We start from the raw sequence: 15,426 nt of genomic DNA, 5'->3' as shown, positions 1-15,426 counted from the left end.
AGGGTATAGCTTTGACCCTATTTTACAGCTACTCTACTTTGAGCACCTAACATATGCCAGGCATAACACTCTATACACATGATTTCATTAAATCTCAGCAATTAGATTGTTCCACTGTCATCCACGGTTTTCAGCGATGGAAGCTGAGGCTCACAGAGATTAATTCACTGCCCAAGACCTAGTACATAGGCAGAACTAGGATTCAAACTCAGGCTGGCTTGGTGATGAACCTTGACTTTTCTCCACTATGTCTACGCTTTGCTGGACTATGCCAGTGTCCACATGGCCTTCTTATTCCAACCAGCACATCCTATGGCTCTCACTGGATCAGATATAAGTGAAAGGTAATCACTGGAAAACCTCTCCATATGATGAGACTACTCCCCACACTCCCCCACTGGAAAACCTCTCCATATGATGAGACTACTCCCCCCACAGCTGCCCCCCCTCCCCCGCCAGAGCCTGCAGTTCTACCCATCAGTGTCTCCACACAGGACTGTCCAGCTCAGCAGCCTGAGCGTGGAATTCTACAAGTAGGCCACTGCTTCCAGCTAGCACTACTTGTCTTCCCCAGACAAGCGTGCGGCTGCGGCCCTGTATTCCTATGACCAGTTTAAGAACACCACCAATGATGCAAGCGGGCATGTCATGGGCTGTTTCCAGCTGCCCAGAACTCTTTCACCCAGCTTCCTCTAGCTGTGGCATAGAGCGCTCTCCACCCCATTCGAATAGATGGTACCCTCTCCCATCCAGCAAATGGCAGGCGATACCACATAATCCAAGTTAAGCTCCAACTACTTCCCAGAGACGACCTCAAATATACTCAAAAGTCAGAATGTGAACGAGACATACAAGAAACTGCCTGTCGACAATCAATGCAAATCAAATATTACTATTTTTATTAAAATAAGAGTTGAAACCAGGTCTGGCTCAAGTAAAATAACATGCTGCCTCTGAAACATCTTTTACCCTCATCATCAAACTTTGGCTCCAACATGCTAGTTCAAGTTGTCCCCTTATTTGCTGAAAATTCCTGATGTTCCAAGGAATTCTGTCCACCTTTGTCATTTGACCTACTGCCTAAAATTTCACCTGGAGAGATGACGCTTTCCTTCGGAAAGCCAGGCATTCCACAGGACATCAAGGCTCTTCCTTAGAGCCCTGGTGGTCAGGGAGCAGCCCCCGAGCCCACCTACTCCATTCAAACAGACCGAGAACGTAAACATTCGTTTGTTCCAAATCATACAAATAAGCAGAGTAAAAAAGGACACTCACCATTGGCTTATGGTTGGGGAAAAACGTTTGCTCCACAAGCGGGAACTTCTCAGGTCCCAGGGAATGGAAGATCTTAATGAGCTGAGAGAACTAAGGCAGAAGAGGAGAGAACATTGGTCAACATTTGCTACCTGGTACGGTGAAACCTCCCACTCCATCCCAGGCTTTGAGCATCTGACCATTCTGAGCTGAGCTTCAGTAGCTGTTTCCTGCCTACGGGATAAAGGCCAGAGTCCTTGGCTGGATGTTCATCCGCTCCAATGTCTGTCTGCATCAGCCTCTTCATTCCTGCCAGGCCCACTGAGTTTAGCTTAATGGCTTTAACTGAGCACTTACTACACCCTCAGCATTTCGCACAAGCACAGCCTGCAGACTTTCGTGCCACATCCCCTGCCTGCCATGTTCTTCTTTCTAGAGAGATATATTGCATAATAGTTTATGATGTAGATTCTGGGTTCAAATTCTCTATCACTGACTAGCTGCGTATCCTGGGAAGTCACTTTAGATTTCTGAGCTTTGGTCTCCTCATTTGTAAATAGGGAAAATAAGAGATCCAAACTCAGGATTGTTATAAGGATTCAGCAGTGACTGGCCCACAGGAACACTCAAATGTTAGATATTAATAATAAATATTTTATCTGCTTTTACAACCCCACTAGCTTCCAATAGCTAGAGTCACATCCCTTTCATGGAGGTACCTACAGTCTCCAGAACTAGAGGGTAAGTTTCTAAAAGACAGGTCTTGGACTTACATTCTTCTCCATCACCCCTCATCACTCAGCATCCTTGGGTACTCACTTTGTGCCTGACCTTGAGCATTAACATTGGGGCAACAAGTTGAATATGGCAGACCAGACCTTGAGAGAAGACAGACTGTGGGCAGATGGGTGAGATAATAATGTCTTGCTGGAGGGAGGCAAGAGGGAGGCAGAATGGGGGGGCGGGGGTCGAAATGACTCCCCAGAGCAGATGACATAAGAGAAGGAGGAAGGGCACCCCAGGTGCACACTGAGACTAGTGTGTGCTGGAGATGCTCAGTGGCTGCCATGGCTGTGGCCTTGGGTGTGGAGCACAGAAAGACAGGAAGCCAGGGGGTGATCTACCACAGACCATCAGGAGCCTTAACTGGACCAAGGAACTTGGGATTCACCCGGCAGGCATAGGGGAGCTGCTGGTGGACATAAGCAGGGAAGAGCAAGGCATATTCTGATCAGGAATAAGGAATAAACTACAATTTGTGGCCTAATGTTTAGATACCAATTGGTTAGAAGGGGAGCCAAGTCTTATGCCAGACTGATTTGGGGGTACTTCAATAATAAGAGCTTGGATGGAGAGAACGAGGTAACATAGGAATTTTCTACATCAGGCCAGGATTGGTCTGCAAACTCTTGTGCTGTAGCCTACAGGTGTGGTCTAACATGGAGTCAATTAGAAGGTTTGAGGGACCTCAGATATAAGACAAATGATGGGGATTCCTCATTTCACAGATAGGGAAACTGACGTCCAGAGAGGGAGAATAATTCCATGATCGAACACACGAGTTTTGGATACGCCCAGCTCCATCACTTACTATTAACTACATGAGCCTCGGTTTTCTGTACAATGGAGAAATTAACAAAACCTACTCATCAAGGTTCTGAGAATTAAGTACAATAAGCATGTTAAGGGCTCAGCACAGTGCACAGTTAGTTGACTATGTGGGAAAACAGAAGAAGTGGACCAATACTATCTATGACCCTTTTAGGACCATGACACTTGAATCTGGGATGCCATGGGCCGAAAATCTCAATTAGGGTAGAATGAGGATACCAGAGCCACAATAATAGTGGTTGAAGACTATCCACATCTGTTAAATTAATGCATGTATTCATTCAATAAATATTGAGTGCCAACTCTGCAGAGACCTTGTTCCATGTACAAGGGACAATAATAATTGTCGCCATTGATTGAGTGTGTACTTTATGCCAGCCACCATTCTAAGCACTTGACATGTATTAACTTATAATCCTAGCAGAAAGGCCCTATTAGTACCATCATTTTACAAGTATGGAAAATAAACTCAGAGAGTTTAAGCAAGTTGCTCAAGCTACACAGTTGATAGATGAAAGATCCTGGGCCTGGGCTGTCTGGCTCCAGAGTCCCTGTTCTCACCCACTGCCCTGCCACCAGGAGACCATGCAGAGAGACAACAAAACAAGAGACAAGATGGCTTAGAGCTTCGCAGAGCACGTTCTCCATCCCCCCAACCTCCTCCTTTCCTAACCCTCTTCCCTGCTTTATTTCCACCTTTCGCATTTACTATATGACGCATTGCAAATTTGCCATATTTATTAATGTACTGCACATGCCTCTTTCCACTAGAATGTAGAAGCCAGGGTTTTGGTCAGATTTGATCACTGCCATGTTCCTAGAAGTTAGAACAGTGCCTGGAACACAGTAGGTGCTCAATAAATATTTGTTACATGAATGAGTTACTTTTAGTAATGAAAGCCACAACTGAATGGATAAGCATCATCCTAGATGGAGATAAGTATTTGGGGGAAAAGTAAAGCAGGGGAAGGGATTTGAGAGTATTTGGAGGTATAGAAGGGTGTTTTTTAGGAAAAGCCTCTCTTACAGGTAACATTTAAATGGAGACTCAAGTAAATGAATGAATGAATAAAAGGTGGAGGAAATCAAGTCTTGGGGTTGGAAAGAGGGCTTCGAATTCTGGTTTCACCCCCTCACTGGCTACATGACTCTGGGTGAGTTCCTTAAATGCTCTGAAGCTGAGTTTCTTTTTCTGTAAAATGGAGTCATGAGCCCACTTCACACAATAACAATAGATTGCACAGTAGGCAACACAGTTTTCTGGCATTTACTAAGTGCTCAATAAACAGTGCCTGCTGTTAACAACAATGTGACAGAACGTTAGTAAGGAGAGTCAGGTACCATACCTCCTCTTACTACTAATATGATTATAAGATAACACTGTTTCATAATATGTTGTTACATAGTATTTGTTAGGCAATAACAAGGGAACTGGAATCCAAGTTTCTTATTCAGTTGCTTAAAAAAGGCTCCTTTCATTACTGAGGCCTCCGTGCTGGAGAATGGGCCCACTTCAGGGCTAGGAGGGTCCCCCTCACCCCCCACTTTACTTCGAGTCAGCCTGGCCCGTCACCTACCACCCAGGGCTTGCTGCAGAAGTTGTAGACGGAATAGAGGGAGTTGACGGCGGGCAGCCCTCCATACTGGAGGCCGATGACCAGGCTGCGGTAGTCTTCGCCCAGGGCCATGCTGTAGGCGTGCTGGCGGACCAGGATGAAGTCCGGCTTGAAGGATCTGCCAAGAGAGGTGCCAACATTAGTGTTAACACGTCACGCACTGAGGGGACACCAGGGCATCAGGCCACAGCTTTCTGGGAAGAGCACTAACCTGGCGTGGTTGCTGCCCTCAGAGAACTCTCAGTTCAAAATGGGGATGGGGTGCGGGACTGTGGATGAGGAGGGTCAGATGCAAGCACAGCAAAAGGGCTGATAACGACTCACACTATCTTTCGTTTCTTTTTAGGTTGTTTTCTAAATGTCCTACACTGAACAAGTATTTCATTAGCAGTCAGAGAAAGATGGATCAAACAACTTCGAATCTGAAGAGGCACTACACTGAATGCACCTATTACTGATTCTCTCGCAATGTCCCGGGATGTGGCATTGCTGCCATCAAAGCCATTTTACAGAGGAGTACCTTGAGGCTCAGAAAGTTTAAATCATTTATTCATAAAGATGTGCTGCAGGTAAGTGGCAGGCCAGGTCTGTGTAGCCTCGTGGCCCTGGTTCTCAGCCGCCATGCAGCATGGCTTCTTCCCTTGTATATGTCAAGTGTGTCTTTCCCTTTCAAGGAAAGAGATAGAGTACTAATGCCATGACTGAGTACATGCTTAGGTCCCTCTGGAGACACCATTCTGATCAGTGCTTGCAAATACATCTGGCATGTCATGGCTAAGATAGGAGTTATTTCCTCATTTTATAGATTTCAAAAACAAAACAAAACAAAAAAACAAAACAAAACAAAAACAAAACTACAGCTCAGAGAAGTTAAGAATTTCCCAGGTAACAAAGCCGAGAAGCAGAGGAGCCATGTTTGAACTCAGATCATCGGTTCCAAGTCCATACACTTTGTCCTCCACTGCACGACTCCAGGTGGATTGACACATTGTTTAACTCATGCTGCCAAGGATCCATCGGTTTCTGGATTCCTCACTTCTAACTCACACGAGAAAATCAGCCTCATGGTAGGTGGTTCACATCAAAATGGTGTGATCCACTTGGCTCATCCAGAGTCAGACATTTAGCTTCAAATAAATTGTCTCTTTAAAATAATTCAAAGGTAAATTAAAATAACTCTCAAAGGGAAAGGACTTGCTCCCACTGAAGATGGAAGGAAAGAATGTAATACAGGTACAGACATTTCTCAAATAGTTCTGAGCCTGGGCCTCATTGTACACCTTGGGGCCTGGTGCCGTGGAAACAGGGGTGTAATAAGAACGTGTTGAAGGAATGAATGAAGTACGTGTTGAAGGAATGAATCATCACGTCCTCATCTCCAGAGGAAATGGCAAGGGTCTTCCCGGTTAAGTTGTAACTCGTCCAGAGGTGGCCACGTGGACTGCGACATCATGGGTATGGCTGACACTGTGCTGAAGGAAACGGTCAATTACGTCACTCTGTGGTTAGGGTGAGGGATGGGTTTGAAGCTTGGAATTATTATGTCTATGACCTTAGTGCATTCTTAGAACCAAACCAGTCCAACTCCTGTATTTTGCATATGAGGAAACTGAGGCTTGTAGCAAGACAGTGTCCCAGGTCACCTTGCAAAACCATGGTAGAGCAGAAAGTTGCAGCCAGGTCTCTCCTCTTGCTTTCCTGCTTTTTGTGCTCCACTTTGCTGGCTCTTATAGCAAGAAGGATAGAAGGAAGGGATGGAGGGGCACGTGTGTGTCTCTAACAGGGATCTGATGACAATAGAGAGCACTGACTGAAACCATAATCATTTTCTGCTTTTATCTGATTTTAAACGTAACACACGTTCATTTTGTAAAGAGAAAGAAGCCTTGTATAACACAAAGAAGTAAACGAAATTACCTGTAATTCTCAACTCAGAGAACATCCCTAACGACCTTTCTACATGTTTACTTATATGTACATTGCAATCCAATTATCTATTTTTTAATGTATATAATATGCATTCTCATACTCATAATTGATTTCATACTTTCTAGTATTATTTGCCATTTTCCACATAATATTATAGTGTGAACGTTGCCCCTACTACCAAAATATCTTCAAAAATATCATTTTTAATGGCCACCTAATAGTCCACTGAATGGATATATCATAATTAAGTCAACCAATCATCTATTATTATCAAGTAAGCTATTTCTAATATTTCACACATGTACATCTTTGCACACAAGTTAATGCCTTTATTTAAAACTAGTTCGTTAACAGAGTTAAGAAGTGAGATTACTGGGTTAAAGGGTATGAACTTTTTGTAAGGTACTCAAAAAAATACCTCTTTTTAAAAGATGTACATCACCAGCCACACAGCCTCGTCAGCACTTGTTTTCTAAAAATATATTTTTCGATTTGATAGGCAACTTTCCCCCAAAGATACCCTGCATCCCACTGCTATTTTAGTTTGCAGTTCCCTGATTTTAGTGAGTTTGAGTATTTTCCTTCACCATTTGCATTTTCTTTTCTATAAAAGTCTGCTCACATCTTTCTCGCTTTTAACAAATGGAGCTTTATTGTTTCTTCATTGACGTGAGCTCTGTGTATTAGGATGCTGACCTTCACCTACTTGGTGTGGCAAGGTTTTTACTAGTTGCTTGCTTAGCTTTGCTTTTTTGGCTGTGCATCTTTAAAAGACATGTAAACACATTTTCCATTCCCTCTGAGTCAAATCTATCAGTCTTTCCCTTTCGATTTCTCTCCTTGCCGTGAGTACCCTCGGGGGCCTGGTTCTGACAGTCAGATGTCCCTCCTCCTGGCAGGGTGGTTTCCCTCACAGACAACTGTGGCGGCAAACTTGGTGGCTCATGTTGGGTAACTCCACTCTGCTCCAGAAGGAAATCATTACTGTCATGTGCCATATGATGGCATTTCTGTTAACAACAAATTTCAGAAACAACGGTGGTCCCAAAAAGATTATCATGGAGCTAAAAAATTCCTATCACCTAATGCTGTCAAGGCTAGTGTGATTGGTCCCAAAAAGATTATCATGGAGCTGAAAAATTCCTATCACCTAATTATCATGGAGCTGAAAAATTCCTATCACCTGTCAAGGCTGGTGTGACGCAATGCATTACTCATGTGTTTGTGGTGACACGGGTGTAAACAAACCTACTATGCTTACAGGCATGCAAAAGTACAGCATATACAATTATGAACAGTACATAATACTTGATAATGATAATGAACGACTGTTACTGGTTTATGTATTTACAATCCTATACTTTTTTTCATTATTTTAGAGTGTAATCTTTGTATATATAAAAAAAGTTTGCTGCAAATGGTATACCATGTTACACCAGCAGCAGCCTCATACATCTTGTGTTTACCGTGTCTTGTGATTACATCATCTCTTGTGTTTGACTCAGTCTCGTGTTGTTTGGTATACAGCCTAGGTGTGCAGTAGGCTGTACTGTCTAGGTCTGTGTAACTGCACTCTATGATCACGCAATGATGAAAACCCCTAATGACTCTTTTCCCAGAACACAATGGTGCGTGACTGTGAGGTCTCACGCTGGCTAGCCTCCTGGTTGTCCATGTTTGTGGAGAACTCATGAGGAAGATACAGCCTGGGGGTGGGGTGGGGTGGAAATCCGGCTATCTAGAAAGAGAGGGTGTCTTTCCAAGAGCATTCCAAGAGGGGCATCCAGTGGCCTGTCTGTGGATACGGCGACTCTGGTCCCAGATATCATGGCTCTCTCTCTCTAGGACTTCTAGAATTCACCTCTACATCAGAATCTTTCTGATTCTTTGAAATAAAAGTAGTGGTCACCTCCTCTTGGTCTTTAGGGATTTGGGAATCTACCTCAGGGTCCATATTCAAAGTCCCCTTTCAAAATTATACACCATATCCCTGTTTCAAAACCCTCTTTCCGACCATAGGTCCTAAGCTCCTTACAACGGCTACAGGCTCCTGACCACATCTCCATCCTCATTTCTACCTTTCTCTTCCCCCTCACCTCCACTCAGGCCACACTGACACCCTCTCTTCCTCTAATTCTTCTCCTTGGCTGCTTTCTTCCAAATCGTGTGTGGGTACTTTGTTCTCATCCCTCACTCATTGGCTCAAATTTACTTCTTTAAAGGAACCTGTCCCATTCACTCTGGAAATTTGCCCCAACCCTCATATTGCCCTATTTTCCTTTACTCACAGCTCTTGTGACAATTGTATGTCTCCTGTTTATCTGTTTAGGTGCTTGTTGGATGTCTGTCCCCTCTAAAGATGTCAGCTCAATGAGAACAGGGAACCTGCCTGTCTTGGACAAAATAGGCCTTACTAATGTTTTTCAGCAGATGATGGAGTTAATGAATGTATGTATAAATGAATGAATGAACACAAAGTAGAATATCTACTCGAAAAGGAAGGGAACTTTTCCCTTGTGGTCCTAGAGAAGAAAACTAGAACTGATGGCCAAAGTAGCCAGGAGATAACATGTGGCCCCCAATAACCAGCGGGGCTGCCTTACAAGGTAACAAGTTCCATATTTTGGGGGGTATGCTAGCATCACTAAGAAGATTAACCCCCAGGAATTCAGGTTGGACCTCCTGAATTCTTAAGATTCTCAGATACAATATGTGAAAAATAAACACTTTCCATGAGGGCAAATCAGGCATGTGTTCCATTTTTGCCATCCATTGCTATATAGAATGCACAGGGTCCTTCCTGACAGTCTGGGATGTGTGGGATTTGCAAAAAATGCAGAGAAATCAATGACTCCAGCCAGGTGACCTGTGGCATGCAGCTCCTCCTTCTGACCCAGCACCCCAGATTCTCTATCCAGTCAGGAAACAGCCAAGTCCTGCATGTCACCCAAACATCCAAGGATGTGGCCACCAGCAGTTATCAGGCCCTGTCAGTGGGCCAAGCACCCTGGAGAGGCTGGAGATCCTGAGATGACCAGGACATGATTTTCGCTTTCAAGAAACTCACAATCCAAAAGGAATTGGGTACAACGCTAAAGAATAAGGATTTGCTAAATGAATAAATAAGTGAATGACATAACAGAGTCATGTACAAGGTGCTAATATGACCCAAAGGTGTGTTCAACGCTGTCTGGGAGTATACTGAACGGCTTGGGTCTTGAAAGAAAAATAGGAATTCATGTAGGGAACCACACCTGCGACTGAACGGATAGACCCTCATAGTGGGGGGTGGAGTGAACTATGCTGGTTCTCGTTTTATATGCTCAGGATCTTCTTCTTTCTTCTTTCCTCCTCCCCCTCCTTCTCCTCCTCCTCCTCCTTCTTCTCAGAGTCCATGATAAAATTCTCTCTAATCAGAGGACCGCATTCCCATTGGTGGGTAGGATTGCATCTCTGATGCAATGGGCCTGTCAGAATTCGTCTTGAGTGATGGGAGAGAGGAGTGGCCAAGTAAGCCAGAGTGATGGAAACTGGGGCTGGTGGAAACCATTTTCTTGCTACATGGAGGGATCCCATCTGGAATAGAAATGCTACAGGGAACAGAGACAAGGAGGGAGACAAAAGCCCTGTCTATAACAGTTGAATCCCTGAATCCTGCTGAGCCTGATACAAGAGCCATTTTTATCTTCTGAATTATTTGAGTTACTAAGTTCTATTTTTTTCCTACACTAGTTGAATCAGGTCTATTGCTTGCCACCACTATTGTTCTGACTGATATTGGGACGAAGTGGCAAAATTTGCAATTGGTTATACGGCGAGAGTATAAGGTATGATGCGGTTGGATAAAAAAATTGCAACGATGCTCATGAACCCCTTCCTGCCCTTGTGTCTCCCCAGTCCCACTGAAACCAAGCCCTGTGTCCTTCGTGCCTGGGCAGGAAGACCTCCTTCAATCCCACACAAGTTGGCACATCCTGGCTGCAGGCTGTACCTGGGTTTTCTTATTATTTCGGCTTTAGACTTAATGTGAGCTATATTATTTGGGTTTCTGATCCCAGGTCTTTCTCAGAAGTGACTGTCAGCACTGGAGAGGAAATCAAAGACAACCTATAATTAAATGGTGGAGATGGGACAGGTGATGTGTTGCTGGGAGATTACTAGGTGCTTCAGGCAGTGTCAGGAGGCAGGGGGCCAAAGGCTGAGTGACTTTTAACTACCGATGAAGTATAATACTTCCCTCAAATAAGCAGAAGCCTGTGATGGCAAGAAAAGGTCTTGGCTGGGCTTTGCCTGGGACCTAAGATAGTAAGTAGAAGCCTCATTATTCTTGGCTGCTTGACTGCTATTCTGTAACTGTCCCTTGTTCCTCAAGAGCCGAGATGACAATGGGTGACAATGATGCTGATTTTATCATAGGTGACCCATCACACCCAAACCTAAGCCCAGCTCTGCCTGGGAAGGCCCCAGACTATCTGACATCTGCGTCCACCAGCAGAGAGACTTCAGGTTTCCTCTTCACTGTCTCAGAATCCTTGTCCATCCCCCTCCACCTCTGAAAACTCAACCTCAGTACTGCATCTGGGAAAAGGAGACCAAGAGAACTGAGTAAAGCAGCAAAAACAGGTGTTCTGAGGAAAAGGGAAGGGGAGATCAAGACTTTGAAAGGATCTCTGTGCCCTTGAAGACTATGGACCACTGTGCTGCAGCAAGGATAGAACAGAAGCCTGTGTACACTTCGTAGATGGAGGGGTTTGAATGGGCCATATGGAAGGATTTGGGGAATTAGCAATGCATCCTGCCAGCCCAGAGACTGCAAGAAATTAGTCCGGGCTGAAAAGAAATTAGGTGGCAGTCAACCAAGAATCTGGTGGCCAGAGGACAACAGGATGCTGCAGTGAGGCCCGTGGGGCCTGCAGGCAGCTGCCAGCTGCACCGTGTGACAACGGCGGAGAAGGGGCCTGGCGGGATTTACCGAGAGCCAGGCGCTCTGATGAATCCCCGGCCCTCTTTGCAAACTATAGGAGGTTAATAAGACACAGATGCAAGTTGCTGGAGGAAGCAGCTTCCTCAACTCAGAATCTCGGTCTCTTTTTCCTGGTTTCTTCCTCCCCTTTTGTTTCAGAGGCATCCTCTCTGCTCCACCCCGCCCCATCCTACTCCTCCATCACCCTGGGCATCCCACAGGTTATGGGTTTGTGTCCCTCAAAAGATCACGTTGAAGACCTCAGCCTTGTTCTTGTGAAGGTGACCTTCTGTGGAAATAGGTTGTTGCAGATTTAATCAAGTTAAGATGAAGTCACACTGGAGTAGAACACGTCTTAATTCAATGACTGGCATCTTTAGAAGAAGTAGGAAATTTGGACACAGACCACAGAGAGGAAGAGGAGGACATCATGTGACAAAGGAGTCAAAGATCGGAGGGACATGTCTATACCCAAGGAATGCCAAGGATTGATGGCAGCCACAAGAAGCCAGGAAGAGGCAAGGGAGGACCCTCCCCTAGATCCTTTAGAAGGGACGTGGCCCCACTGACACATGGATCTCAGACTTCCAGACTCCAAAACGATGAGGGGATAAATTTCTGTTGTTTCAGTCACCCAGCCTGTGACACTTAGTTACAGCAGCCTCAGGGAAGGACTACACTGCACACCCCAATATTTCGTCTTTCTAGCAGCTTTTGGAACTTTCTGGCTTGCTTTGTTCTTGTGTGCATCCTTCCACCGCCCCTTCCCCCTTTCCCAAAACAACCATCCCAATCCCAACATAAGATTGGGATTCAAGGTTGAAAACGGACTGATAGTTAAGTAATGTTCATGTTTACATAAAAAATTAACAAATTGTGTCGATAGATGCATGATTTGTTTGAAAGAATGTTCATCGAAATGCTAATCTGATTGTCTCTAAAGAGTGAGATGGGACACGGGGTTATTACATTCTTCTTTACACTTTGTGGTACTATTTACATTAAAAAAAGAGAAAAGAGCACAAAGTATTTTCATAACTAGGAAAAAACAATGAGATTATCTTTATTTTGGAAAAAATGATAAATGTAATAATGATGTAATACACGGAAAATGCTGTGGGACAATTTCATGTGACATAAAACAATAGAAAAGAGAATCTGTGTTGCGACTAAAACATTGCAAAAATGATGATCCTGGAAGGGGAGACGGAAAATTGCTCATTTGTTAAGGTGATGAGGCTGCACGTGATTGCTCCTGTTTTGAAATTTTCCATTGTTGTTATAGCGTGGTTTGGGCATTAACAAGAACTTTGGATTGGCATCGATAAATAAATGAATGTGAAGCAAGTCCCTTCCACTTGGCTTAACCATAACCATCCATCCTTCCTCTTCCTTCCATCGCTATACCTGTTGGACAAGGCAGTTCATACCTGCTGGCTCCAATTCTCATCTCCAGAACCCTCTGTATCTAGCTTTCAGTCCCCTTTCTATCCCAGTGAAGTTGCTCCTAAATGCCACACACCGAGGTCAAATGGCTTCTGCTATGCTCTCACTTTCCCTGATCTCTAATAATAGCTAATGTACTATGAGCCTCTATTCTAAGCCCTCTGTATATCATCGCTCATTTAAGCCTGACAACAGTTCTAGGAACAAACTATTATTATCATCCCCATTTTCCAGATAAGGAAACTGTGGCACAGAGCAAGACTTGTCAAGGTCACATATCTGTTGGTGGTAGAACCACAAGTCAAACCCCAAAGCCTACTGGCTCTAGAGAAGGGTTTCCCGGCCTCTGCATTATTGACATTTGGAGCTGGATAATCTTTGTTGTGTGAGGAGGGGCACTATCTTGTTCACTGTAGGGCGTTAAAAACATCCCAGGCCTCTGTCCACTGAACGCCATAGCACCCCCATGCCCAGTCATGGCAACCAAAAATGTCTCAAGACATTGCCAAGAGTCCTCTGGAGGGCAAAGCCCCCCACTGGAGACCACCTGCCGTGAACTCCTCTCATCCTCAGTGGCCGCTGTAGGATGATCTCTGTCCACCCTGCTCAACCCTTTCCGCCCTGCCTCAAAGACGCCCTCTCCCCTTGTGTCCCCGCTGCTTCCTCCAGGCTCCTCCCTTCCTGTGGCTCTTCTCCAAGGCTGTGTTGGCTCTCTGCCCGTGGAATCATCTCCATTCGGTGGGCTTCCCGCCTTGTCCTCACAGGCGGTAGTGAAAATGACTCAGATTTATAGAGTACTTCCCCAGGAATAATTTTTAGGCTTTTAATTATTCTATCTCTAATCTCCACACTGACCCTGTAAGGAAGAGAGTGTCGAGAGCCTCATTTTTCAAGAAATTAAGGCAGGGAGAGATGAAGCACAGGAAGGACGAGGTCCTCATGAGACCTGGGCGCTTCAAGGCCAACGTGCATGAGCACGGTACAGCTGAACATCTCACCATCGCCCCTGACCCACTGTGCCCAGACCCAAGTCATCGGCTTCCCCCAGAGCAGGTCTCCCGACCTCTGTTGAAGAGCCCACGGTGTTCCTTGAAATCATCTGATTCTTTTCTCTGACGCCCCGTATAAGGAGCCGCTAAAGTGGCTGACTCTTCCCTCCGTAAGTGTCCGGATTTGTCCCTACACTTCTTCCTCCCTTCTCTCGCTCTGGTCCCCACCCCCCCATGCCCTACCCCCACCATCGCCTCCTGCCTAGAATACTTCAACAGGCCCTTAGCTCCGAACCCCACATCGCAAGCCCCTTCATCTTATTCCTCCCTGACGCACAGGGCTCGGCTCAGAATCCAGACAGTTGAGTGGTGGTGAGTGGTGAGTGATTTCTCGGCCTCCGCCCCAGAGATTCCCAAGCTAAATGCCACAGGGCCCCAGCAGGGAACATCGGGCTGGATGAAGTGGGCCAGTCTTTTTTAGTAGCATCTTTGCTGTTATTCTTCTAACACACGCTCTCTTTGTTTCCATATTAAACACATAGAAATATTCTTATTTCCACAATGCTCTTCTCTTTTTTGGAAGCATGCACATCTTACTCTTTTATTTTTCCACTTTTGATAATGACTTGAGGAGAAGAAACATTTTGTTTTGCAGTGGGAGATCTCTACAGTCAAGGGCAGCTAACACAGGCCTCTGCAGACAGCAAGGAGAGAGAAGTGGACACTGACCTGGAGACTGGCCTAAGCCCTAGACATAGGAATGAGGTCCCAGGTGGCCCTAATGATTTTTTAAAAGTAGCCCAAATCTGGATATTTATATGAAATTCTCAATTACTTAAATGCTGACTACTCATCCAATTAAAAAAAGAAATCACTGTACAGACCGGTAACAAAAGTAAATAAAGCAGAACTGCCATGGGGAAGATGCCAGTGAAACTCAAAGCAGCAACTAAAGGGGGCAGTTGTGACTCGGTGCTGGCATATCATGGCCATGTGAAAGTCCTTGGTCCAGTCTTACCAAATCCTTTGATTTTTCAAATGAAGCCAGAAACCTGCCTTTTATGTGAAGTCTTTAGCATCAAATCTTTTAAAAATACTCCACTTTTAGAAAAAAAATTTATAACTGTGTGGGGGTGATGGATGTTAACTAGACTTATAGTGATCATTTTGCAATATATACAAATGTCTAATTTGTTGTACACCGAAAGTAATAAAATGCTATATGTCAATTATATCTTAATAAAAGTTTTTTGTTTTTTGTTTTTTTTTTAATATGGGACCACATCGTGCAGGCTAACCAAACCTGTCTGTGCATGGTCTCCTCCTTGGGAGGTGACTCCTGCTACCAACCGATTCTGCTCTCCACTCCTGGACTAATCTTGAAATCCTGCTTTGCTCCTGCAACCCTGCTGCTCAAAACCCTCGGGTAGTCTCCACCGACTGCCTACAGATGGGAGTCCATGCTTGTGCCTCTGGCACTCGGTGCTCCCCAGAAAGTGGCCCGGGCCTTCTCTTAGCTCCAGGTCCTCTCGCTCCTAAGAAACCCTTCCGCCCAGGTGCCCCCACTCTCATCTCCACCACACACTCTGCGCTCTGTACAGCCCCAGCACCCACGAAT

The 15,426-nt window shown here is 45.0% G+C and overlaps 1 protein-coding gene across 2 annotated transcripts in view; it reads right to left on the bottom strand.

The window, feature by feature from the left end:
• Positions 1 to 15,426, bottom strand: part of SYN3 (synapsin III) — a 420,224-nt gene that overhangs the window by 276,484 nt on the left and 128,314 nt on the right. For both annotated transcript variants that reach the window (XM_006914505.3, XM_025048692.1), the window contains exons 5-6: positions 4,443 to 4,599; positions 1,276 to 1,365 (exon numbers count right to left, since the gene is read on the bottom strand). In XM_006914505.3, the coding sequence (XP_006914567.1) occupies positions 1,276 to 1,365; positions 4,443 to 4,599 (247 nt within the window). The remainder of the gene's footprint in view (positions 1 to 1,275; positions 1,366 to 4,442; positions 4,600 to 15,426) is intronic.

The sequence above is a fragment of the Pteropus alecto genome, unplaced genomic scaffold, assembly GCF_000325575.1.
Source record: "Pteropus alecto unplaced genomic scaffold, ASM32557v1 scaffold94, whole genome shotgun sequence".
Classification (NCBI taxonomy): domain Eukaryota; kingdom Metazoa; phylum Chordata; class Mammalia; order Chiroptera; family Pteropodidae; genus Pteropus; species Pteropus alecto.
This window is presented reverse-complemented; position numbering and strand designations above follow the sequence as displayed.